At 48.5% G+C, this 26,577-nt stretch overlaps 1 protein-coding gene across 1 annotated transcript in view; it reads left to right on the top strand.

Annotated features, from left to right (window-relative positions):
• LOC140384788 (synaptic vesicle membrane protein VAT-1 homolog-like) overlaps positions 1–23,463 on the top strand; it is an 83,178-nt gene extending 59,715 nt beyond the window's left edge. Inside the window, exons 4-7 of the mRNA XM_072466780.1 lie at positions 3,996–4,138; positions 20,831–20,934; positions 21,090–21,145; positions 23,224–23,463. Of these exons, the coding sequence (XP_072322881.1) occupies positions 3,996–4,138; positions 20,831–20,934; positions 21,090–21,145; positions 23,224–23,463 (543 nt within the window). The remainder of the gene's footprint in view (positions 1–3,995; positions 4,139–20,830; positions 20,935–21,089; positions 21,146–23,223) is intronic.
• Positions 23,464–26,577: the final 3,114 nt, after the last annotated feature.

A 26,577-nucleotide genomic window follows, 5' to 3' on the forward strand; every position in this document is an offset into this window, starting at 1 on the left:
CATCTTGCTTGCCTCAGGACACGTGGGGCCCTTGGGCGCCGCCATCTTCCCCCCATCAGGACTCGTGCGGCCCATGGGCGCCGCCATCTTTAACACCGACCGCCACATGCGCCCCGTGGGCGCCGCCATCTTCCACGCCTCAGGACCCCTGCTCGTCGGGCACCTCATTGGGCCGCTCATCGCCTGCCGACCAGCCAGGGGCCTTCCAACACCAGCTACAGATCGCCTCCATCATGATCGACCAGTCCCGGCTGCACAACCTTGCAACCGCGTCGACGACGGTAAAGATCGATGGGCACAAGATATCATGCCTTCTTCGCCGTCCCAGGCCCCGATATGATGTCTGCCACCGTCATCAAAGTACTCAACACAATCTTCGCCCTGTTCGGTTTCCCTGCCTACATCCACAGCGACCGGGAATCCTTCTTTATGAGTGATGAGCTGTGTCAGTACCTGGTCAGCAAGGGTATCGCCTCGAGCAACACGACCAGCTACAACCCCCGGGGAAACGGGCAGGTGGAGCGTGAGAATGGGACGGTCTGGAAGGCCGTCTAGCTGGCCCTACGGTCCAAAAATCTCCCGGTCTCCTGCTGGTAGGAGGTCCTCCCCGACCCCCTTCACTCCATCCGATTGCTACTTTGCACGGCGACTAATGCAACCACCCAGGAACATCTCCTTGCCTTCCCCAGGAAGTCCAACGTGGCTGGCGGCTCCAGGACCTGTTCTCCTCCGCAAGCCCGTGCGACTCCACAAGGCGGACCCGTTGGTCGAGAGGGTATAGCTACTCCATGCAAACCCGCAGTACGCCTATGTGGCGTACTGTCCTCCCCTTGGACCCACCTGGGGATGAAGATGAGGTCTACACGCTCCCGGAGTCACCGGCGACCGAGCCGACACCTGCATTGCCACTGGGACTGCGGCGCTCACAACGGAGTATCACGGCACCTGATCGGCTGAATTTGTGAACTTTCCCCAAAATGTTAACCTTAAAATGCATGTAAATAGTTTTCCACCACCCCCGCTGGACTCTTTTTTAACAGGGGGTGAATGTGGTAGTCAGCACTGTTGTATATATCACATACGAGATGTAATACGATAAGGCTCCTGTACTACAGGTACGGGGGTAGATTCCTGCCTGCTGGCTCCGCCCAGTAGGTGGAGTATAAATGTGTGTGCTCACCGAGCTGCAGCCATTTCGGCAGCAGCTGCAGGAGGCTCCACATCTCTGCTTAATAAAGCCTCGATTACTCTCTACTCTCGTCTCGCCGTAATTGATAGTGCATCATAGTGGAAACAACTTTTCCCGATCTGCTTTTTCAGAATCCCACATAACTCCAATTGAATGGGTCATAAATTGCTTTAGCATGGCAATAATTAGTGTCTACTGTGTTATACTTGCCCTTTTTCTGCTTTATCACACTTATGTTTTGTCCTGTAAATTGCTGAAGGTGGGAACTGATAAGGTCAAAACCAAGGCAACAGGACATCCGAGTCCTGAATGAACAGGGCAAGCAACTGTAACCAATTACATTGGAGCTTTGAGCAATAACCAACACAAGCACCAAGAATGGAGCGGCGAATTCAGTAGCAAATCAGGAGCAGAAAAATAAATAAAGAGAAGGAAAGAAAGATTGGATGAAGGGAGAGGGAGAGACAAAAAGGAAATGAAAACAAATTTTCTTTAAAATTTTAAACATTCAATTTCTTTGAATCTCCCAACACCAATTGAACTCTGAAGGAATGAGAGCCCACACTTGTAATACTTAATTTTCAGTGGCATTAATTAATACTTGTTAAAAGGGTACTTATGTTACTAATCACCAGCCCTAATTATCTGTGGTGGGTTTATTTCTTTTCTACCGGACAAATACAGCAATGTCACACCATTTGATGCATTTCAATGGCGAGGAAGACAGCAAGGTGCAGCTTTCACAAAGCTAACTCGGGAATACTTTTGGAATTTGGTTTTCGCGGTGCATCTGAAGTTGCTATATCACTTGCGCTTAAACAACAACGAATGCGATGGACCAGACTGTCATTTGTGATGGCAAATTCTGACCCTGTAACTGCAGAACTGCAAAGACTGTTGCAAAGCACACATTGTGCTTAATCTTTTCTATGAATGACTCGAGTCACCAGTGTAGGATAGCTGCCCACTGCACAGGACTCTTGAGTAGGCAACAGAATGAGATCTATCAAAAAGTTAAGAAAATTTGCTTGAGGAAACGTCGGTAGATTGATCGAAGAAGGAAGGAATGAGAGTATTACGTCCAGTTCTGGGTGCCACACTTTTAGAAATATGTGAAAGCTTCAGAGAGGGTGCAGAAATATTCATGAGAATGGTTCCAGGGTTTACGACCTTCTGTTATCTAGATGTAGATCATAGATCAGAGAATTTACAGTGCAGAAGGAGGCCATTCGGCCCATCGCGTCTGCACCGGCTCTTGGAAAGAGCACCCTACCCAAGGTCCACACCTCCACCCTATCTCCATAACCCAATAACTCCACCCAACACTAAGGGCAATTTTGGACACTATGGGCAATTTAGCATGGCCAATCCACCTAACCTGCACATCTTTGGACTGTGGGAGGAAACCGGAGCACCCGGAGGAAACCCACACAGACACGGGGAGGACGTGCAGACTCCGCACAGACAGTGACCCAAGCTGGGAATCAAACCTGAGACCCTGGAGCTGTGCAGCAATTGTGCTAACCACTATGCTGCCGTGCTGCCCTAATGAGTGACTCAGTGTTGAAGTAATGGGATGACTTCAGCTACTGGAGCAGAGAATGTGATCTGATGGAGTTAGATGCCAAGGAGTGGGAGGAGGCTCAAGTGGAGCATTAACCATGGCAAAGATCACTTTGCAGACTGGATTTAACTCCATGCGATGATGGGTCTCAATGATGCTGAAAGAAAAATGCACTTATCTTTGCACAGAGTGTCAATATGTTAATATTTCTTTTGACAAGCTGGAATGGCTTTGATTTGGATTTACTTTGATGAATACATTCAGCTCTGAGGATACAGAGAGAGAGTGACCTTTTCAAATAATTGAACATATTCTCTGCAGTAAAAATAATTGGCCCTAGTTGGATCAGAACAACAGAGAATGTTCAGAATGAATCACAGATGCATGGAAAATAGATTTTTTTAAAAAGTGTTGCCGAATGCTGACAAATCAGTTGACATGTGAAAAGACAATAGATGGGCTGATGTTCTGCATGAAGATCAGAACTTGTTATCTTTGTGTTTATGAGGCAAGAAACAGAGAATTAAACATCCCTCTTCAAAAGACACAAAGATGCTGTTCCTACTACCACCACCCGGCTGGTGAAGCTGATATGAGAAGTGTAATTATTTTGGAAGGTTAGCCACTGTTGTCAAGCAGGGAAATGTGGCAGTCAGTTTCCCCACTGCAATATTCACCGAGACAGCTTCGGTTCAGCATCTCATTGAGAGGGCTAGAATACAAGACCAGGAATGTACTTCTGAGGCCAGATAAGGCTCTGGTCAGACCCCATTTGGAATATTGTGAGCAGTTATGGGCCCCGTATCTAAGGAAGGATGTGCTGGCCTTGGAAAGGGTCCAGAGGAGGTTGGAAAATCCCGACCAGCATCTCTGAAGGCGCAATGCTGCCTCTGCATCGAACTGAGAGCATCAGCTTAGATTTTGCACTTGAGATACTGGAGCGGGATATAAATGCATTTCCCAGCAGAAGTCACTGGATAGAGATCTTAACAAGGCCCCTCCAAGGTAATTCTAATTCTGGCCAAGGCAAAGAGCAGGATCCCAACTGAACTGTAGCAACTGGATACAGATTAAAGCCAAAAAAGCCCTTCTGTTGCTAATCCTGGGTCACGTGTGCGTGGCAACTAATGAACTCCTTTTCAAGATTAAAATCATGTTTTTGGGAGGGTCGGCACATCTGCTCTTCATGAACACTGTCAAATGTTCAAACTAAAACCGGATTTGAATGTGTGATTGCTACAGGGTCAAGCCATCGCCCAGCTCTGCTCCACCATTCCAGATGTGACTGTGTTCGGAACCGCCTCCTCCTTTAAACATGAAGCTATCAAGGATTCCATCACTCATCTGATTGACAGGAATGCTGATTATGTGCAGGATGTGAAAAGGTAAGACATTGAACATAGAACATTACAGCGCAGTACAGGCCCTTCGGCCCTCGATATTGCACCGACCTGTGAAACCACTCTAAAGCCCATCTACACTATTCCCTTATCGTCCATATGTCTATCCAATGACCATTTGAATGCCCTTATGAAATGAAATGAAATGAAAATCGCTTATTGTCACAAGTAGGCTTCAATGAAGTTACTGTGAAAAGCCCCTAGTCGCCACATTCCGGCGCCTGTTCAGGGAGGCTGTTACGGGAATTGAACCGTGCTGCTGGCCTGCCTTGGTCTTCTTTCAAAGCCAGCGATTTAGCCCTGTGCTGAACAGCCCTTAGTGTTGGCGAGTCCACTACTGTTGCAGGCAGGGCATTCCACGCCCTTACTACTGTCTGAGTAAAGAACCAACGTCTGACATCAGTCTTATATCTATCTCCCCTCAATTTAAAGCTATGTCCCCTCGTGCTAGACATCACCATCCGAGGAAAAAGGCTCTCACTGTCCGCCCTATCCAATCCTCAGAAGGTAAGGAGCTCGAAAAGACTGGTACCCAATGCTCAACATCCACGACTAGCACTGTTGGGGAGAGCTCCACCAATAGGCTCTGTGGATAACTAGTGCAGCGCTGAAGTATATGAAGACCAGAAATGGTTAGGTTTAATCCTTGGTCAGTGCTCAGCTGGCTGGTCTCAACAGGTATCTCGCTGCCATGAGCCGAGAAAGGGAATCTATTAATTGGGCTTTCTATTCCAGATCACTATCCAATGAAAACACCCCACCCCCTCTCACACCTCACCTCGCCCACCACTCTGCTCTAACCCACACCCTGCTTTCCCCACTGCTGGCAAAGATTGCGTATGCAGATGTTGGGTCAAGCTTGACGGCGATGCCTTCCTAATTCAAAGACCTTACAGACATCCAATGCTCTGCCTCAAACACGAGGAAGTGATTAACCTGGCTGAGGAGCTGCCCAGTCACAGATGGTGCTGTCCAGAGATGCCACTGTACAACACAGGTGTCCAACAGACTTTGTGCATCTGTTGTCTGTGTGCAGATTCTTAGCTAGAGGTCCTCAGGTTTACACCCTCACCATCAATCGTTGCTGTCAGACCAGGGGCTGGCAAATGGACCCTGGCAGAAGCTATTGATTGGCTTTTTTAATGTGGGAACCTTGGGGCGCCATCATTGCCCATATGCTCTTGAAGGATGATGACCAGTTTTCGGTGACGTATTGAAGCATAGGCGTTGGGGCCATTTTGCCAATGCAACCTTCTTCCACCTTCGCAGCCGGTAAGACACACAATCTGCCTTCGCTTGTTCTGCTATTTACCTTTTTTTTTGCATGTACTTTGTCTGGCATCTGGCACTTTTCCTCCACCTTGCTGCCATGGGAGACCCTAGCAGGGGCAAGGAGCTCTCAAGGGCATCACTCAAGGGATGATTGGAGCTCAAAGATCTCTGCATCACATCAAGGTGGCAATGAACTGCCAGCTTGCTGTGTGTGGGTGAACTGTGCTCAGTTGTGAGTCAGACACTTCAGACAACAATCGGGACAAAGAGGAAATTTAATGAAGGAGGTTCACACTGGTCTCAACGGTTCTTCACCTGGGCTTATATTCTTACCTCAGTGAATGCAACGTGTGATTAGGTATTTAAGGAGAGGCTCGGTAAGCATTTGAGGAAGAAGGGACTAAGAGAGTTATGCTGATCGTTGAGGGGGAGAAGGCTTGAGTGGTCCAGGAAGACTTCGTAAACAAGGGCGCAACATTTGCTACCCTCTAATCTTCAGGCATCTCTCCTGTGGCTGTCTGTAATTCAGATATTTCAGCTAGGGGGCAAATATCTCAGCCAGGGGCTGGTTTAGCACAGTGGGCTAAATAGCTGGCTTGTAAAGCATACCAAGGCCAGCAACGTGGGTTCAATTCCCGTACCAGACTCCCCGAACAGGCACCAGAATGTGGCGGCTAGGGGCTTTTCACAGTAACTTCATTTGAAGCCTACTTGTGACAATAAGCGATTTTCATTTTTCAAGTTGTTCATCCAAACATTGCACCAAATTGTTTCCCTGACTTGCATCAGCCTATGCACCTCAGCAGAGACAGCATGCAGCCACTCGTCTTATTTGTGCCCCTGTCATGTTTTGTACTCAATTGTTTTGACGACAAACAATATTTTTTTCGCATTACTTTGAACAGAGAAAGTCTTTGAGAGTCTTGGAGGCGAAACTTTAAAATGGCAGTAATGTGGAATTCTTCATTCAAGCACTCAAGGATACAAGATGTATTTGTGTTTGTTCGTAGGAAGTAAAGAGAGAGCAACCCGGGTGCAACATGGATTGAAGATGCAACAGGCAGAGAAAATAAGGGAAAATGATCCAGCCAGAATAGGACAGAAATGAAAGTGCGAGAAACGTGATTTGGAGGGGGTGAAAGAGGGACAGGGAGGGAACAAATGAGGGGGAGGCAGTGGATTATGGTAATGTTACTGGACTAGTAATTCAGAGTCCCAGGCAAATACTCTGGGATCAGGAGGGCAGAATTCTCCCCCACCACGCCGGTAGGGAGAATCGCCGGGGCGCCGCGCGTGTCCCGCAACGCCGCCCCGACGCCTGCCCACGATTCTCACCCCCCCCCCAAACAAGCGCAGCGAGAATCACGGCCGGCCGCTGGGAGAATCTCCGCTCGCCGTTTGCAACGGGCGAACGGCGATTCTCTGGCCCGGATGGGCCGAGCGGCCTGCCCAATACGACGGGTTCCCGCCGGCGCCGTCCACACCTGGTCGCTGCCGGCGGGAACAGCGTGGGAACGCTGGGGGGGGGGGGCGGCCTGTGGGCGGGGGAGGGGTGTTCCTGCACCGGGGGGGGGGCCTCAAATGGGGTCTGGCCCGTGATCGGTGCCCACCGATTGGCGGGCGGGCCTCTCAGAAGGAGGACCTCCTTTCCTCCGCCGCCCTGCATGATCCATCTGCCATCTTCTTGCGGGGCGGCCTCGGGGAGGACGGCAACCGCGCCTGCGCGGGTGACCTAATTTACGCGGCGCCGGCCACGTCATTTAAGCTGCGCCGCTTTTACGCGTAAATGACGCGACGCCGCTCCTAGCCCCCCGGGGGCGGGAGAATAGGGGGCTGGGAGCGGGCTCCTACGTCGGAGTGAAACACTCCGGTTTTCACTCCGGCGTCGGCACTTAGACCCCCGATGGGAGAATTGCGCTGCCTGCAGAGTCCCAATGGCTGGAGAATTCAGGCCTCTTTCCCTCTCTCTCTTGTGCTTATCTAGCTTCCCGTTAAATACATCCAAGCTATTTGCTTTCACTACAGTAAAATCTTTGTTATTCGGCATGTGCGGGGAATGGATGATAGAACTCATAGAATATACAGTGCAGAAGGAGGCCATTCAGCCCATCGAGTCTGCACCGACCCACTTAAGCCCTCACTTCCACCCTATACCCATAACCCAATAACCCTCCTAACCTTTTTTGGTCACCAAGGGCAATTTATCACAGCCAATCTACCTAACAGTCTTTGAACTGTGGGAGGAAACCGGAGCATCCGGAGGAAACCCATGCAGACACGGGGAGAACGTGCAGACTCCGCACAGACAGTGACCCAGCGGGGAATCGAACTTGGGACCCTGGCGCTGTGAAGCCACAGTGCTAATCACTTGTGCTACCGTGCTGCCCCATTGATGTTGGGTAATGAAAAATGGCAATTAAAGGCGAGTTCTATTTAGCAATGGAATACAGCACAATAGTTGAAGCAAAAACTAATATGCAAGTACTCAGGATGTGAAGAACAGAATTCTTTTTACTTCCATCTTTATCAATATATAAAAAAATAAATTAAGATGTAAAATAATACAGTATACCGATTCAGGTCCCAGATAATTTCATCATTGCTTCAGGTTGGTGAAGTGAAGATTATTCTTAGGGGAATCATCAGAAATTCGGGTTAGTACAGAATTCCTGAATTTCCTACTGGATTAGAGGCGGTCTTATATTTCTGGCACCTAGTTTTGGTCTCATCTGCAGGTGGTAACACCTTCCGTACATCCGCCCCATCAAATCCTTTTATAGGGCGCGATTCAGTGGACATGAAACAGGGTCCGCTTTCAGGCCCGTTTGGCAGGGTGTTTCTTGGTGGCTACAGCGCCAAGACTCACTCCACTATTCACCGGCACTTTGCTGGGTTTTTGGAGCTCGGGGAGATTCACCTCGTTGAGGCCAAACTTTAGTGATTTCCTGCACTGGTGAGGACCGTCTCCTCGCAGATCGGGGCGACATTTTGACCGGCTGCCTGATCTCTACACCTCACTCTTTCAGGACCTCCCCTGTTTTCAGGACCCGCCCCTTCACCCCCTAAACCTTTGTGGGGCTCCTGAAACCTCTCTCCCTTAAGGGGCAAGGTGCATCGCGGCCTGACTGCTGGCAGTGCCAACCTGGAACCTGGGCACCCTGGCAGTGCCACCTGGATGCTCTGGTAGGGTGCCACTGCCAGAGTGCCTGAGTGGCACTTACAGGGTTCCAGGTTGGTAGTGCCCAGGTACCAGGGGGAGTGCAATGGTACCATCCTACCATGTTCCCGACCACCTGGGGGTCTCCAATGACTTACAAGAACACCCGAGGTGCCATCACGCCTGGTCCATGTTTGTGGAAACCAGTACTAAATGGCACCTTGTCACGTTCTCGCAGGATTCACCCCGTTGCTCCCGGTGGCTGAAGAGCGCCCATAATCATGAAGAATTCTATTCATTCGTCCCTCAGGTGAACCTGGTAATGCAAAACAGGGTGGGATCATTTGGAAATGCCAGGGAAATGTTGGGAGGTGAGGGCAATAGCTGCCCTCACAGCTTGGCCCTTTCCACACCCATATTAGGAACAGCACTGCCCACCCTTACCATCTGTCACATGTCAATGGCAGCCGGGTGGACATGCCTGTACCTGAGTTCCTGCCATTCCCTGGACCAGAGATGGTGCTGGGCTCCAGAACGGGGCATTGGGGAGGAAGCCTGGTAATGGTTTGCTTTCCATCCAGCCTTCCGTACAATATCTGACTGCCAAAAGCCGTGGCCTTCAGACAGGGCTCTAAGTCTTTCGGGTGATTCTGTCCTTCAATATCCTACACCCCCGCTTCTGATACTGCCAATACCATCAGGTTAGCTCTTGCCAGGATGTTGCCAGGAACCTGACCTTTCTGATAAGCCCCACCTTATGGAGAAAAGGGTCATAGTTGGGGTGGAATTTGAGATGGTGGCAGAAGTTTCTAGCTCTACTCAAGCTTCATCTCATCAAAGAGAGTTTTGACCTAATTCTCACGACACAAGTCACGAGCAAAGAATGAAGCATCTCCTTGAATAGTTAAAGGACAAACACAGATCTTCCATTATCAGACAAACAGATTGCTTTAAGGACACTGTATGCTCGCAAAGGACTAATGTGAAAGAACAAAGAAAAATTCAATTCACTCAGCAGCAGATGTTGTGGAGCTGTGTGCTACTATATTTCTTCACCTCTGGGACCTTGACTTCAACATCAGTGTAGACGGATAGGTTCATTTTCTCTGATGTCTCAGGATTCTTCACTGGAGCAAATTAAAGCAATTTCAAAACAGTTCTCAACTCCTCACATTAAACTGGTCTCAAATCGGACATTAACATGTGTTCATTCAGGAATCTCACTTTGCAAGCATTATACTGGCCTGGTAATACATGAAAGAAAAGGCACCGGATCATTGATTCGTAACATAATCATCATGCAATTACAAAATAGGAATGGAAGGCGTCAACATTTCCTGTTAATTGCGTTTGCTGAAAGCATTCAAACAGCAATTGAGTTGTTAGCCTTTTCATGATAGGAAACCAAAAGTCTGACCGTATAAAAGGTTTCTCAAAATGTTCTTCCCTTTCTTTTCCTTCACCTTCTATATCTCCCCCTCCTTACTTCCTCCTTATCTTCCTCTCTTCTTTCCTCTTGCCTTCTCCGCTGTTTCTGTTTTCCCTCCTCACTCCCCTCCTCTTTTGAGACTGCCATGACGGGACGGAAACATGGAGGGCTGGATTCTCCGCCCGCCTCGCCACATTTCTGCCCCGACTCGCCGTCGGGATTCTCCGTTACGCCGGCCGGTCAATGGGGTTTCCCATTGTGGGGCAGCCCCACGCTGTCGGGAAACCCCCGGGGGGCCGACAAAATGGAGAATCTCGCCAGGCGGAGAATCCCGCCCGGAGTATTCCCTACTGCGGAGGCTGGCGGGAAAACACACCGAATCATCCGGTGCCGATCTCATTAATTATCCACCTGGTTGCTTCGTGCCGTATTCAGTGTCTGCTGCCAAGCGTGGGGCATATTGAAAAGGCGCCCAACATCACTGACCCAGCATTGAAGAATTAGCAGTCACATGGAAAAATGGTGGGTTGATTAAGAAGAGCCAGCATGGATTTCTAAAGGGAGAATTGTGTTGAAGCAACTTGCTGAATCCTTTTGAGGAGGTAACAGAAAGGGTCAATGAGGGTAATGCTGTTGATGTGGCGGACATGGACTTTAAGAAGGTATTCGATCCAGTGCCACACAACAGACGTGTGAGAAAAGTCATAGCTCATGGCATAAAAGGGACAGTAGCAATGTGGATACAAAATTGGCTGAATAATAGGAAGCAGAGATTTATGGTCAATGGACATATTATGGGCTGGAGGAAGGTTCGTAATGGTGTTCTCCAGGGGGTCAGTATTGGGATCCTTGCTTTTCCTGATATATTATTAATGATCAAAATCTTAGTGTGCAGGAGACAATTTCAAAGTTTGCAGATGGTACAAAACTTGGAAGTATTGGAAACTGTGAAGAGGACATTATAGAAATTCTGAAGTGTATTGACAAGTTCCTGGAGTGGGCAGATAGATGGCAGATGAAGTTCAATGCATAGAAGTGTGCGGTGATGCATTTTGGTAGAACAAGAGAGATAAAATAAGGAGTAAAATTATTAAAGGTGTTCGGCATTTGATGAAAATTCCTACCTATGCAATCCAGGTTTCCATTTTCTTAAACTTAGAAGAGATCTGGGTATATATGTGCATAGGTCATTGAAGTTGGCAGGAAAGGTGGAGAGAGAAGTTAATAAAGCATATAGTACCTTGGGCTTTATAACTAGGGCACAGAGCACAAGAGCAAGGAGTTAAACCAGACATATTCAAGACATTAGTTAGATCTCAGCTGTAGTATTGTGTACACACTGTAGGAATATGTGAACATATTGGAGAGAGCGCAGAAGAGGTTGGCAAGAATGGTTCCAGGGATGAGAAACTTCAGTTATGAGGCTAGATTGGAGAGGTTCTGTTTGAAGAGAAGAAGCCTGAAAGGAAATTTGATAGAGATGTTCAAAATCATGAGGGGGCTGGGCAGAGTAGATAAGGATCAAGAATGAGATGGCACAGTAGTAAAATTATTTGCATTAGAAGAAAATATGATGAGTGGTTGGAGTCTGGAATGCACTACCTGAAGTGTGGTGGAGGCAGGTTCAATCAAAGCATTCAAGAGGGTGTTAGATGATTACTTGAATAGAAACATTGTGCGGGGGTATGGGGAAATGACAAGGAATGGCTGAGAGTGAAGCGGTTTGGCAGATTAGGAATGTGCTTTCCTTGGCCATCAAGTCCTGAAGAGGGACTCGAACCTGGAGCCTCTGCCTCAAGGGAAGGTATGTTACCCACTATGTTACAAAATCTTGTCAATCTTTCTTCCATAGCAAAGTTATCTTCACTTAGCTCGTGCCTTCCCTCTCCTTCCACCCCCCCCCCTCCCAATCCTGCTTTGATCTGTTACCTTTTCCAACCACTCACTCGCCTTTCCTTCACTTACCCAAGTGCCTTCCTTTCTCCAACCCCTGTCTGATTTGCTCCGCCACCAATCCCTCCCTATATCATCCCCAGCCTTTACCTGCCTCAACCTTATGTCCGATCAATCCTGCTCCCCTTCCACCCATGTCCCCTCAAACTCCTTTCCCATCCTTCACCTTCACATCCTTTTCATCCTCCACAGAGCTGATTTGATTCTTTTCTCATCCCCTTACCCCATCTTTTCTGGCTTTCCCCCTCACTTGTTTCCTCCCTGTTGCCTCTCACTATCATTTCCTCCAGTGGTCCAGGATATGGAGCCAGCATGTGATGCAGAGCAGCTTTGACCCTATTGAATGGTGGAACAGGTTTGAGTAGCTGAATGGCCCAACCCTGTTTTAATGTTCCTTGGAGAGAGGTAACTTGGCAACAGTACCATTTACCTTAAAGACCAAAGCCAAGATAACTCTGGTCAGGCCACCATCTGCCTGTCCACCATCTGCAAGGCACAAGTCAGGAGTGTAATGGAATACTCTCCACCTGTCTGGGTGAGTGCTGCTCCAACAACACTCAAGACGCTTGACACCATCCAGGACAAAGCAGCGCACTTGATTGCTCCCCTTCCCACAAACATTCAAAGCCTCCACCACCCATGAACAGTGGCATCCGTGTGCACCATCCACAAGATGCATTGCAGGAACTCACCAAGGTTCCTTAGACAACACCTTCCAAATCCACAGCCACTACCATCTAGAAAGACAAGAGCAGCAGATACCTGGGAACCCCACCACCCGAAGGCTCCCTTCCAAGTCACTCACCACCCTGACTTGGAAATATATTGCCGTTCCTTCACTGTCGCTGGGACAAAATCCTGGAACTCCATCCCTAATAGCACAGTGGATGTACCTACACCTCAAGAACTGTAGCAGTCCAAGAAGGCAACTCACCACTACCTTCTGAAGGGCAACTAGGGATGGGCAATAAATGCTGGCCTAATCAGCGACTCCCACATCCCGTAAATGAATTTTAAAAACTCCGAGATTAGCAATATTGATAGAATCACATTAGCTTAAAAAAATGCCTGATTGAAAAGCCTAGTTGAAGAAATGTCACTGAAAATGACTGTTATTCTTGCAGGAAATTGCTGCATTTGCAAGATTTTTTATATTTTATGAGCAGGTCCACTACATTGCCTACAATGATTTAGAGGGGACAACATTATGAACAAAATCACACGAGGAGAGTGTGATGATAATGTGTTGCAGCGAGCAGAGAATGTTCCTACCACCTTCTCAGAACAACTAGGGAAGGTCAATAAAGTCAGTCTTTCGAGCCAGGCTCACAACCCACAAGTCTTTTGAAATAGTTTATACTAATACTAAGGACAAAGACTTGAAAGAAAAAAAGGCCTCATGGTTGCTTTTCATGGAATGTGGTCATCGCTGGCAAGGCCAGTGTTTGGTGGCCATTTCTAATTATCCTTGAGCTGAGTGACTCATCAATTGAGGCCCTTAAGTGGGAAATTAATGACTCAAATCAGCACCTGCAGTGGGGGGCGGCTTAACATGCGACAGGCCCAAAAGCAAGCCTTCCGGTGGCATCTGTCATTGTCAGGCAATCAGTGACCAATCGAGGGACACAGCATCAGGAAGAGGGGGGTGCTGCTGAGAGTCAGCCCCTGGCCTTGCTGCTGACCTGTTCTGGCCTACATGGATACCTCGGTAGTCCTGGGCCCCAGGCGGATGTATTACCGACGGCAGATACCGCCTCCCCAGTGTACAGCTGCCTGCCTCTGACTGGCCAGCAGCTCTTGGTGGAGGGGGGTTCCTCCAGCCCCTGATCCCGCCGAAGGTCCACCCAGAAGGAAAAAACAGTTCTGACCAAAATTCTTATTTCCCCGTTGGACTGCTTGTTCCTTCTAGGCACTGCTGCCTGATGTGTTAGGCAGGTTGGTTCTGCGCCGCAGCTGGGATCGCTGGCTGCTGAGTGGTGGAGTGGATCTGCAGAGGGCTGCATAGTGGCCAAACTTGCCACACTGGAGACATCGGAGTCCTCTTGCCGGACATTGCCGCTTTAAGTGGGCGGAGCCACAATTCGGACACGTCATGACGCTGACGCACCGCGATTCGCGCGCCATCGCGCATGCTCAGTGCGGCCGGCCGACGTATGCACCTGCGCAGTCGGGTTGTCGGCCTCATTGTCCTCTCAGTCGTGGCGCGCATGCGCAGGGATCCGAGAAAAGCGTGCGACACGGCCACTCTCCTCGATGCTCAGGCCCTGCATCTGTGCAATGGCCTGCACTCTTTCTGCCTCGTGGGAGGCCAGCTTTGCAGTTTCTGCTGCCCTGATGTGGGAGTAACGATTCTTGGCATGCTCGTGGACAACGCACGTCTTGATAGCGACAGAGAGTGTCAACTGTTTGATTTTAAGGAGCTGCTGCCGCAGGGAGTCGGAGTGGACCCCAAAAACGATCTGATCCCGGATCATGGAATCAGCCGCCGAGTCATAGTTACACGACTGCGCTAGGATGCGGAGATGGGTAAAGAAGGACTGAAAAGGGTCATCCTTACCCTGAAGCCTCTGCTGGAAGATGTACCATTCAAAGCTCTCATTCACCTCAATGTCGCAGTGGCTGTCGAACTTCAGCAGGACTGTTTTGAATTTAATTTTGTCTTCACCGTCGGCGAACGTAAGCAAATTGTAGATATGGATGGCGTGGTCCCCCGCAGTGGAGAGAAATAGCGCGATCTTCCTGGCGTCCAATGCTGCCTCGAGGTCGGAGGCTTCGATGTACAAGAGGAACTTTTGCTTGAAGATTTTCCAGTTGGCGCCGAGGTTGCCGGAGATGCGGAGGAGGCTGGATGTTTTCCATTTTGCTGGATGGCTGCTTGCTGGTCGATGCTGATTCACTCGAGGTAGGTCCGTCAAGATCAATATCACTCTGGTACCATGATGTGTTAGGTAGGTTGGTTCGATGTGGGCTGCACTCGATGCAGGGAAGTTAGAAACAGGCGTCTAACGCAGGAGAAGATCCAACACTGTTTTATTCAACTATATTCAGCTGTGGGTCGACACTATACTGATCTGACTAGTGACCTTGTAGTATTAAGCCTGACCAGACTTACTAGCTACCGCATGGTGTTTGTGCTTGCTAGCTCGTGGACTCTGACTGTCTCAGTAGCTGGGTCCCGAGAAAGCGGGAAACCGAATGCCCTCTGGCTTTATAGTGGTAGTGTCCTTTCTGGTGATTGGCTGTGCTGTGTTGTATGCTTACTGGTCATCCTATGTGTCAATCACTGCCTGCCTGCATCTCATTATATCCATGGGTGGATATTATGACACTGCGCAGTTTGACCTTCCTGCCAGTAGGTAATGCGAGGTTCTCTCCCATCCTCTAGCCCGCGGACAAAACTCCGTTACCGACATTCAATTCCACCCAGAGCTCCAAATGCTTAGTTCAGGAAGAACTAGGCATTATAAAAATGCCCAGGAGCCCGTTTCCTCTCCCGGCACTTGTACAGATCAGCCTATTTGCTCTACTTTTGTAATTGTTACCGGAACAACTGACCCCTTTTCTACCTCAGTGGGAGAATTCAGAATCTGGAAATATTTTGCTGACATGGTAAATTTAGAATACTGTGAGCAATTTTGGGCCCCACACCTCAGGAAGGACATACTGGCACTGGAGCGGGTCCAGTGGAGATTCACACGGATGATCCCAGGAATGGTAGGCCGAACATACGATGAACGTCTGAGGATCCTGGGATTATATTCATTGGAGTTTAGGAGGTTGAGGGGAGATCTAATAGAAACTTACAAGATAATGAACGGCTTAGATAGGGTGGACGTAGGGAAGTTGTTTCCATTAGCAGGGGAGACTAGGACCCGGGGCACAGCATTAGAATAAAAGGGAGTCACTTTAGAACAGAGTGGAGGAGAAATGTCTTCAGCCAGAGAGTGGTGGGTCTGTGGAATTCATTGCCACAGAGGGCGGTGGAGGCCGGGACGTTGAGTGTCTTTAAGACAGAAGTTGATAAATTCTTGATTTCTCAAGGAATTAAGGGCTATGGAGAGAGAGCGGGTAAATGGAGTTGAAATCAGCCATGATTGAATGGTGGAGTGGACTAGATGGGCCGAATGGCCTTACTTCCGCTCCTATGTCTTATGGTATCACTTCCAACTGTTTATGTTCATTTGTTGCCCAGCTGCCTCGCATAAGGACATAAGAAATAGGAGCAAGATGGGCCATTTGGCCTCTTGAACCTGGCTGCTCTTCTACCTCAATCCTACCTTTCTGCTTATCCTCATAGGACTTGATTCTCTGAGCTTCCAAACATCTAGTGGTCTTGGTCTTGAACAGACTCATCAGGAGAGTATTTGCAGCTTTTTGGTGTGGAGGACCCAAGGCGGGATTTTCCGTCCTGCTAGCCCCGTTACCCGGCGCGCCCCCCCCCCCCCCCCCCCCAGCAGCAGGATTCTCCGTTCCCGCGGCCGGCCAACGGAGTTTCCTATGTGGCCACCCCATGCCATCGGGAAAGCCGCTGGTGGGGGGGTGTTGCCGGAGAAGCGGAGGATCCCGCCCAAGGGGAATCCCGCAGCCCATTCCTTTTCAATCCTAAATCGCCAACTCTTATTCAGGGACCATGACCTCCTGGTTCTAGACGCTCTAGCCAGGGGAAAACAACCTCTCAGAATCTATCTTGTGGAATCTTGCAGACAGAAAATGGCTACTAGCCCATCATGCACTTCTTAGCTCTCTGTACAAACATTTCAATTTTCCCATAACCTTGTGTTCTTTTCTACGAATATATCCAGCTCCCTTTTGAAAGTGCCAAAGCGGCTTCCACAACCATGCCCAAAGTGGGAGTGGGGTGAGCTGATAGGCATGTGGGCATGAGACATTATGTGCTCGCTGCTGGTGAAAATCAAGTGGCAATCCTAAATGGCGGCAAGATAAAAAGTCGCACCTTGTGAGATGCAAAAGTAAGTTGGGAAACTACTTTGAACGGCACAGATGTCCAAACGGCAAAATCAAAAACTGACCAGGTCATAACTATATTCAACGTGAGTGAACTGAAAAATTCTAACCCTCGGGTAAGACTGACCAGCCAAGGGTTCTTCGAAAAGAGGAGTCAGCTACTTAAAACCTTGAAGGGGTTTGAAGGTGTTTGATTGGGTAAAAACAGAGACTTCTCTTTCTGCTTTAGTTGTGGCAGTGCCACATACTTGATGCACAATCAATGACCACTAAAGCGAGGTTGTAGTCCAACTGAAGGCTTTCATAAGCTAGATGTTTCCCTCAGCAGCTCAGGTACAGAATGAAGGCTGCTGGGGTGGCAGGGGCTCTTATACCCCGCCTAGCAGGGCGGACCTATCATACATTCTAACCAATAGAAAGCATACAGTTTCCACCAATGGTACTTTAGCCTATCAGGTACCGTAATACCTATAATACCACATTCACCCCCTGTTAAAAAAGGGTGCGGCGGGGGTGGTGGCCTGAAACCACAAAACATGGCAACATGGTATAATTAGTTATGGAGGTACCGTAATACCTCCGTACAGTGTTTAGTAACTATTTACAATTCTGATAGCTATGTACATTTGATGGTTTATATTTACAGTTTACAATTAAAATGAAGCAATCAGTCGATCGGGGGCCCTGGTCGTCCTCTGTGATCGTCGGAGCTTCGGTGGTGACTCCGGTGGAGGCTTGGGCATCTGTGACTCTGGGAGCGTGGCTTCGATCTCCATCTCGCACCCCTAGACGGCGCTGGTGGGGAAAACGGTTGACCTGGGAAGGGAGTGCCTGAGGGGGGCGTCGGTGGGTGGGGGGGCCTAGACGGGGCCGGCGGAAGGACCGATCCTCCTGTAAGGTGCTGCAGTGGAGGGGAGGGTGGGACTGGTGGCTGGGGTGTGCGTGTGGTTCCGGCGGGCGCCAGGTCCCGTAGGGAGACCGTATCTTGTCGGCCGTCGGCGTACGCCACATAGGAGTACTGGGGGTTAGCATGGAGCAGATGGACCCTCTCTATCAACGGGTCCGACTTGTGCGCCCGCACGTGTTTTCAGAGCAGGATGGGTCCGGGGGCTGCCAGCCAGTCGGGAGCAAGGTCCCAGAGGAGGACTTCCTGGGAAAGACAAGGAGACGTTCGTGAGGTGTCTGATTGGTGGTCGTACAAAGCAGTGACCGGATGGAGTGGAGGGCATCTGGGAGGACTTCTTGCCAGCGGGAGACTGGGAGGTTCCTGGACCGTAGGGCCAGTAGGATGGTCTTCCAGACCGTTCCGTTCTCCCTCTCTACCTGTCCGTTACCCCGGGGGTTGTAACTGGTCGTCCTGCTCGAGGCGATGCCCTTGCTGAGCAGGAATTGACGCAGTTCGTCGCTCATAAAGGAGGACCCCTATCACTGTGTATGTAAGCGGGGAACCCGAACAGTGCAAAGATGCTATGGAGGGCCTTGATGACGGTGGTTGCGGTCATGTCGGGGCAGGGGATGGCGAATGGGAACCGGGAGTACTCGTCAATCACGTTCAGGAAGCACATGTTGCGGTCGGTGGAGGGGAGGGGGCATTTGAAGTCCATGCTGAGGCGTTCAAAGGGACGGGAGGATGGGAAGCCTTTATCAGGTGCGTTTTCTCTGGTCAGTAGAAGTGCGGTTTGCACTCCGCTTAGATTTGGCAGTCCCTGGTGGCTGTCCTGACCTCCTCGATGGAGTAGGGCAGGTTGCAGGTCTTGACAAAATGGAAAAAGCGAGTGACCCCCCCGGGTGGCAGAGGTCCTCGTGGAGGGCTCGGAGGCGGTCCACTTGTGCGGTGGCACATGTGCCGCGGGACAGGGCGTCAGGAGGCTCGTTTAGCTTCCCGGGACGATACAAGATCTCGTAGTTGTAGGTGGAGAGTTCGATCCTCCACCGCAAGGTCTTGTCATTTTTTATCTTGTCCGCTGTGCATTATTAAACATGAAAGCAACCGACCGTTGGTCCGTGAGGAGAGCGAATCTCCTGCCGGCCAGGTAATGCCTCCAATGTTGCACAGCTTCTACTATGGCCTGGGCCTCCTTTTCGACTGAGGAGTGGAGGATTTCGGAGGTATGGAGGGTACGAGAGAAGAAGGCCACGGGTCTGCCCGCTTGGTTGAGGGTGGCCGCCAGAGCTACGTTGGACGCATCGCTCTCGACCTGGAAGGGGAGGGACTCGTCGATGGCATGTATCGTGGCCTTTGCAATGTCTGCTTTGATGTGGCTGAAGGCCTGGCGGGCCTCTATCGACAGGGGAAAAGCTGTGGATTGGATCAGGGGACGGGCCTTGTCCGCATTGTTGGGGACCCACTGGGCATAGTAGCTAAAAAACCCTAGGCAACGTTTCAGGGCCTTGGAGCAGTGAGGGAGGGGGAACTCCATAAGGGGGCGCATGCGTTCAGGGTCGGGGCCTATAACCCCAATTCGCACTACGTAGCCGAGGTTGGCTGGGCGGTCGGTGCTAAACACGCATTTATCCTTGTTGTATGTAAGGTTAAGGATTTTAGCGGTCTGGAGAAATTTTCGGAGGTTGGTGTCGTGGTCCTGCTGGTCATGGCCGCAGAAGGTGACATTATCGAGATACAGGAATGTTGCCCGTAAACCGTACCGGTCAACCATTCGGTCCATCTCGCGCTGGAAGACCGAGACCCCGTTGGTGACACCAAAGGAAACCCTTAAGAAGTGATAGAGCCGCCCACCTGCCTCGAAGGCAGTGTATTTGCGGTCACTAGTGTGGATGGGGTGCTGGTGGTAGGCGGACTTGAGATCCACCGTGGAGAAGACCTTATAATGCGCAATCCTGTTTACCAGGTCGGATATGCGGGGGAGAGGGTACGTATCCAGCTGCGTAAACCTGTTGATGGTCTGACTGTAGTCGATGACCATCCTGTGCTTCTTTCCGGTCTTTACCACTATACCCCGCCTAGCAGGGCGGAGCTATCATACATTCTAACCAATAGAAAGCCTACAGTTTCCACCAATGGTGCTTTAGCCTATCAGGTACCATAATACCTATAATACCACAATACTAACATCCATATTCCATCAACATTTATATAGTTAGTGCTGGCTAAACCAAGCATGGCCTAACGAGATGGTGGCCCTGATAATGAATGAAAATGACCAAAAGATGGGTTTCGAAGATTTCAAGTAATGGGTCTGTGACTATTTCCTTTGGCAGCTGTTCCATTGTGGTATTGTAAAGATTACTGATACACTGATTTGGAGACAGCACAATGGGTGTACCTACACCTCAGGGACTTCAGCGGTTCAAGAAGGCAGCTCACCAACACCTTCAAGGGCAATTAGGGATGGGCAACAAATGCTGGCCTAGCCAGCGAAGGTTACATCCCCGATAAAATGAATTTTAAAAAACCACAAGGGCCAAATTAATAATAATGATATTTATTAGTGTCACAAGTAGTCTTACATTAACACTGCAATGAAGTTACTGTGAAAATCCCCCAGTCGCCACATTCCGGCGGCTGTTCGGGTACACAGAGGGAGAATTCAGAATGTCCAAATTACCTAACAGCACGTCTTTCAGGAGTTGAGAGGAAACCGGAGCACCCGGAAAAAACCCACGCAAATATGGGGAACGTGCAGACTCCGCGCGGACAGTGACTCAAGCTGGTAATCGAGCCCGGGTCCCTGGCGCTGTGAAGCAACAATGCTAACCACTGTGCTACGGTGCAGTAGGAGGCTACGATGATAGAGTTGGATGAAATAGAGCAGGAGGAGGATTGTATGGAGCATAAACACTGCTATTGGTGCAAATGGCCTGTTACTGTGCAGTAAACCCAGTGTAATTCGATGTCCATAGATAGGTTTTGTAGTAAGGTCCATTCTTGGTTCCACTGCAGGATCTCCCCTGATGGAGTCGACATTGTCCTGGATTGCCTGTGCGGTGAAAATACCGGCAAGGGCCTTGGCCTCTTGAAACCGCTCGGAACCTACATCCTGTACGGTAAGTGCGGGTTTCACACCCGGCGAACACTTAAAGAGACTGAGCATGTTTGAGAAGCTCAAAAGTTAAATAATAAGTGGTTTGTGTCATTGCATTAATGTGAAAGAATATTCGTGTCGTGCAAGCATTACAACCATGTATTCACCAACTTCTAGGCTCTTCAAACATGGTTACCGGAGAAACAAAAAGCTTCTTCACCTTTGCCAAATCAGTAAGTAAAACAAAAAAATTAATAATCAATAGCGAGTTGTATATTAGCTTGTGGTGGTACCATGAGTATATGTTCAGTGTTGTGATTTGTGCCATTGTATTTTTTTTGATAGTAGAGCTACAAATTCCTGACTCACCTCTTTAAGATTTTCTGATTCACCCGTGCTGTGAAACATACCATTTAACTTCCAGCAGGTGAACCGCTTGAATCAAAGATTGTTACCTGCACCAAAAGACCTAGAAAAGCTCCTCAAGCTTTATCGTAAAACTGCTGGAAGATATTGGGGAGTTCCTCTTCTCCTGGGACAACTGGTATTCCCCAGTTACCAACTTACATACCCTGAAATTTTTAACCATATTACACTAAGAAAATTGAAGCTTTGACAATGTCTTATATTTTTGTAATACTGACCTTCCTGAACAACAGAAATGAATACGATTATAATTTTACTTAAAAATAACTTGCAGCCCCTATATTCTGAAGATTACACAGAGTTTGACAGCACAGAAACAGGCCATTTGGTCCAACGGGTATATTCTGTTCCTCATGGTTGCTCTTAATAGGTAGAGTACTGACCAGCAAAATTCAGTGATTGGGCGGCACTTGTTGAAAAACTCCAAGTGCGCTAATAGCTACACTAACAATCAACTTAAGTTAATTTGTTGAGCTCATATTGTGGCGCATTTGTGCTTGCTAGAAGGGACATGCATTCATAATCAGGGACCTGCTCTCTGCAAACCAAAGGATGATGTTCAAACATTGAGCCTTTTTTGAATTACCTTGGGAGCTTGGGAGAACCAATAGTTTCCTTTTGCTTCCTCCATTTCAGCACCTCGGCCCATCAGAGCTGACTTGCCAAACAATCAGCACCCGGTCCCAGTTGTATACATTGTTGTGATTGTTTGAGATTTTGTATTCATGCCTTTGTTCTGATGAGTGCAAGATGAAAAACTTCAGCAACGTCACAGAACTGTTACAACACAGGAGGAGGCTACTCGGCCCATCATCTCTGTGTTGGCTGCCCTAATGAGGAATACAGCTAGTGCTATTTCCCCCACCTTCTTCTAAATTTACCTCTTTTCAGCAATTTTCACGTACTGTATTGCCATGTATTTATTTACTTATATATGTTCACTTGCTGAGAACAAGTGCATGATCTCTCGGACATGTGGGCTTGAGTGTGGGTATATTAGGATGTGCAGACAACTTCATTTTAAAGCCATGCATCCGGTCATATTTTTGCACATTTACCTTGATTTTACTTAACCATTTACAGTTAAGTTGAAAAACATGAACATATTTGTAAAGGCGGGAAGTAGAACAGGCAGTTTCCATAATATTTTTGGAAAAAAGTTGGCACAAAAAAGTGTGCCAAAAATGGGACAACAGGAAGTGAGGCTTTGTATACAGGAAGTGAGTGTGGGCTACATATTATGTATTGTGTGTGGGCTACATATATGTAACGTATTAAGATACGATCATCCGTTTAGCTGACACAAATAGCGTAGATTCATTTTAGGGGAAGATGTGTGAGCTTGTTAGGGAGAAAGAAATAAAGGCTATGCTTGTAGTGAGATGAAAGAGAACGAGAGGAGGCTTGTCTGGGGACAAATACCAACAGTGAGTTGTTGGGCCAAATGGTCTATTTCCGTGCAATAAGTGTATAACATAGTGCTTGAACATACCAGACTCAAGGCTAACTTTACTTCCTACGGCACATGTACCCACCCTGACACACTGCCCCATGATAAACCCACACTTTCTGTTGCCCAATTCACTTCGCAATAATTTTCAAATCTGACTAAGTGATCTTCAAAATAACACATGATGCCATAAAAAAAACCTGTCGCTTCTTTTTTTTTAAGCCGAATCATTAAATTGTTGCCCATGTTGTACGTGTAAGTCATTAACTCAAAGCCCTGTTGTGCTTGTGACTCATCAGATCGTAACCATTTTGTACTTGTAGTCATTAAGTCATAGTACGTGTCCTCCTTATAACTCAAGATAATCAGGTGTAAGTGGAAGGATGGTTTCAAAGTCAGTTTGATGACAGCCGGCATTTTCCCCCCTTTTTACAGTGGTGGCAAGTCGAGAAGGTGAACCCCATAAAACTCTACGAAGAGAACAAAGTCATTGCTGGATTTTCACTGCTCAACCTCCTGTTCAAACAAGGCGGAGCCGCCCAGGTGAAAGTCGTGATGGACAAGCTTATATCGCTGTACAAGCAGAAGAAGATCAAGCCCTTGGTAGATTCATTATGGGCCCTGGAGGAGGTAAGGATACCAAAGTTCTGTTTAGATCGGGCGTTAGCATGGTGAAACTACCAGACCCAGTCCTGCGTGCAGAGTTATGAACTGGTAGTAAGCTCAATACCTTCACATTGAGCCCGACAGCTAGGCCCAGAGTTTCTGCGAGCCAGCACAGTTGCCTGAGGTAGGCCGTAACCGACGTAAAGGTCGGCAAAATCTTAAACGCGAATTACGTTGAACTAAAATCGACTTTACCCACCCGATATTTAACATTGGTTCAAAAACAACATCGTACCGGACCGGAAACCAAAGCTGCTCATGAAACTGACAGTAATCGGCAATCATGAGGACGCTAAGTTCACACTGATTTCATTTGTTTGAGGCAACTCTTTGAAGCAAACACATTTTGGCTCTGAGAGCGATGTTTTAAAAGTCTTTGTATGTTAAGAAATGTTTGATTGGCGAAGAAACTGACTATGGCACGCTGGTAATAGTTCAGTGTGTTTTTCAAGGGAATCTTCAGTGGTCGAAAATCTGGTTACTCACGGATGGTGGTTGAAAAAAAGCTTTTTTTCGGTGATAAATCCATTTTCAGTTATACTGTTAAAAATGTACCGGATTATCGCACTTATTTATTTTTTAATGCAAAGTAAAGAACTAACCAGGGACTATGGGGATGAGGTTCATGATGTGCGCTGACATGTTTAATTCTGGGAGTTAGTCAGCTATTGTGCTTCTCCCTGAGGATTCAGCCTCACCTCCTGAAGACTGGCTTTCAGTACTGCGTATGTGTCCGTGAGTTGAAGTGAGGTTGTTTTTTCTGGCTCAATAGATGTTCTATAGCCTGCAGCGCTTTGGTAGTACAGAATGGGAATATTGCTGAAAAGAGAGACATGCTGCTGAATCTCATTGCCTTGCACATCAGCGCAAATGCAAGAATGCCAAATCGAAGATGATCGCAACTCTTTCTCAATGGCCAATCAGCGACCTTTTTCCCTGTAGTGTAACTTCCCATGAGGGTTTGGAATTTGGTACTCTTGCATTTGATCTGATGAGTTCAAGACAAGGCGCTTCGGCAAGAATGGGATCAAAGGCTATGGGGAGAAAGCAGGATTAGACTATTGAGTTGGAGGATCAGCCATGATCGTGACGAATGGCGGAGCAGGCTCGAAGGGCCAAAAGGCCTGCTCCTATCTTCTATGTATCTATGTAAGATGTCTCCCTTTACAGCTGCATTTTGTAAAAAGTCCTAACATGTATAAAAACATGAGTTAAACGTTGCTTCTGTTTTTTTCAATCAGTGGCATTTGCTTGGTGTTTTCATTGTGGTCAATGCGATAGAAATGTCACAGGAATCTAACTTGTTCATGACAAGCAAATCCTGGCATTTTTGTTTGTGGCCAAATCAGGAGGAGGGGGTAGGGAACACAAGACTAGTCCCTCGTTCATTGACCGGGCTCCATGGGAGCCACTCCCTGCTCGTGCTGCCCCCTCCCTCATGACCGCCATCCCATCACCCTGCTCCCACCCACGCTCACCTGTGCCTCAGTCTCCCATTGACCTGAAGCCTCAGGTGGGTGCAGTTCCATGAGCAGCCACCACCTGCCCTGTGGCGCTGCTGAGTACAGTAAAGCTACGGGCCTCTGATGAGGCTGCAGACCACCGGGCAGGACGTCTGCCCCACAGGGCCCTTGATCCCAAGGAAGATCTGCCGCTATTGAGTAACACAAGATGCAGTAGCAGGTAGCTTTCAGGAGTTGGAATTTCCATTATCCTGGGGAAGGCCCGTCGCTGGTCATATATGGTGGACCTTCACGAAATGAAGCAAGGGGGGGGGGGGGTTCTCCAGCTGATGGGTGAGACCTGGATAAATACTGTCCCGTGTTTCAGCTTTTTGCTAAAGGGCATTCACTGAATGGAAAATAATGAGTTATTTCAGCAAATCTGTGGTTTACCTCAGTTTTACACATGGACTGATTCCAGGAATGAGGGATTGCAGGTTGAAGAAGTTGGGGTTCTTCTCTTTGGAGCAAAGGATGTTGGGAGAAGATTTGATGGAAGTGATTAGACAAGATAGATGCGGTATAATGGCACAGTGGTTACCAATGTTGCTTCATTGGGGCTGGGCTAAATCGCTGGCTTTTAAAGCAGACCAAAGCAGGCCAGCAGCACGGTTCAATTCCTGTACCAGCCTCCCCGAACAGGCGCCAGAATGTGGCGACTAGGGGCTTTTCACAGTAACTTCATTTGAAGCCGACTTGTGACAATAAGCGATTTTCATTTCATTTCATTTCATTTTCACAGCACCAGGGTCCCAGGTTCGATTCCCGGCTTGGGTCCCTGTCTGTGCGGAGTCTGCACATTCTCCCCGTGTCTGCGTGGGTTTCCTCCGGGTGCTCCGGTTTCCTCCCACAAGTCCCGAAAGACGTGCTGTTAGGTGAACTGGATATTCTGAATTCTCCCTCTGTGTACCCGAACAGGCGTCGGAATGTGGCGTCTAGGGGCTTTTCACAGTAACTTCATTGCAGTGTTAATGTAAGCCTACTTGTGACAATAAAGATTATTATTATGATAGGCTTAGACAAAATATTAGACAAAATAGACAAAGAAAAGCTGTAACCATTAGCTGATGGTACAAGGACTGGGATGGGGGGAGGGGGGTGCACAGAATTAGGATTTGGGGCAGGAGATATAAGGGGCGAAATTCTCCTACCCGCCCCGCCACATTTCTGCCCCGACCGGCCGGCGGGAGTCTCCGTAACACCGGCCGGTCAATGGGGTTTCCCATTGTGGGGCAGCCCCACGCCGTCGGGAAACCCCCGGGCGCCAGCAAAATGGAGACTCCCGTCGGCGGAGAATGACGCCCAAGGTTTTTACATTGAGAGTGATAATGATCTACAACTCTTTGCCTGTCGGGGTAGTGGAAGCGGAGGTAATTAATAGTTTCAAAAGACAATTGGATGGGCACTTGAGAGAAATTAATTTGCAGGGTCAAGGGAATGGAGCAAGGTGATGCGACTGATTAGGTTGTTCAACGGAGAACTGGCAGAGATTCGAAGGGCTGAATGGCCTCCTTCTGGGCTGAAATGACGCGCTGACTTATTTATTTCTCAATGAGGGAAAGATGATAAAAACTCACGTTTGCTCAAAAATATCAGCAATTTTCCTGTTCCGTTTTGAGGG

Source organism: Scyliorhinus torazame, chromosome 10, assembly GCF_047496885.1.
Source record: "Scyliorhinus torazame isolate Kashiwa2021f chromosome 10, sScyTor2.1, whole genome shotgun sequence".
Classification (NCBI taxonomy): domain Eukaryota; kingdom Metazoa; phylum Chordata; class Chondrichthyes; order Carcharhiniformes; family Scyliorhinidae; genus Scyliorhinus; species Scyliorhinus torazame.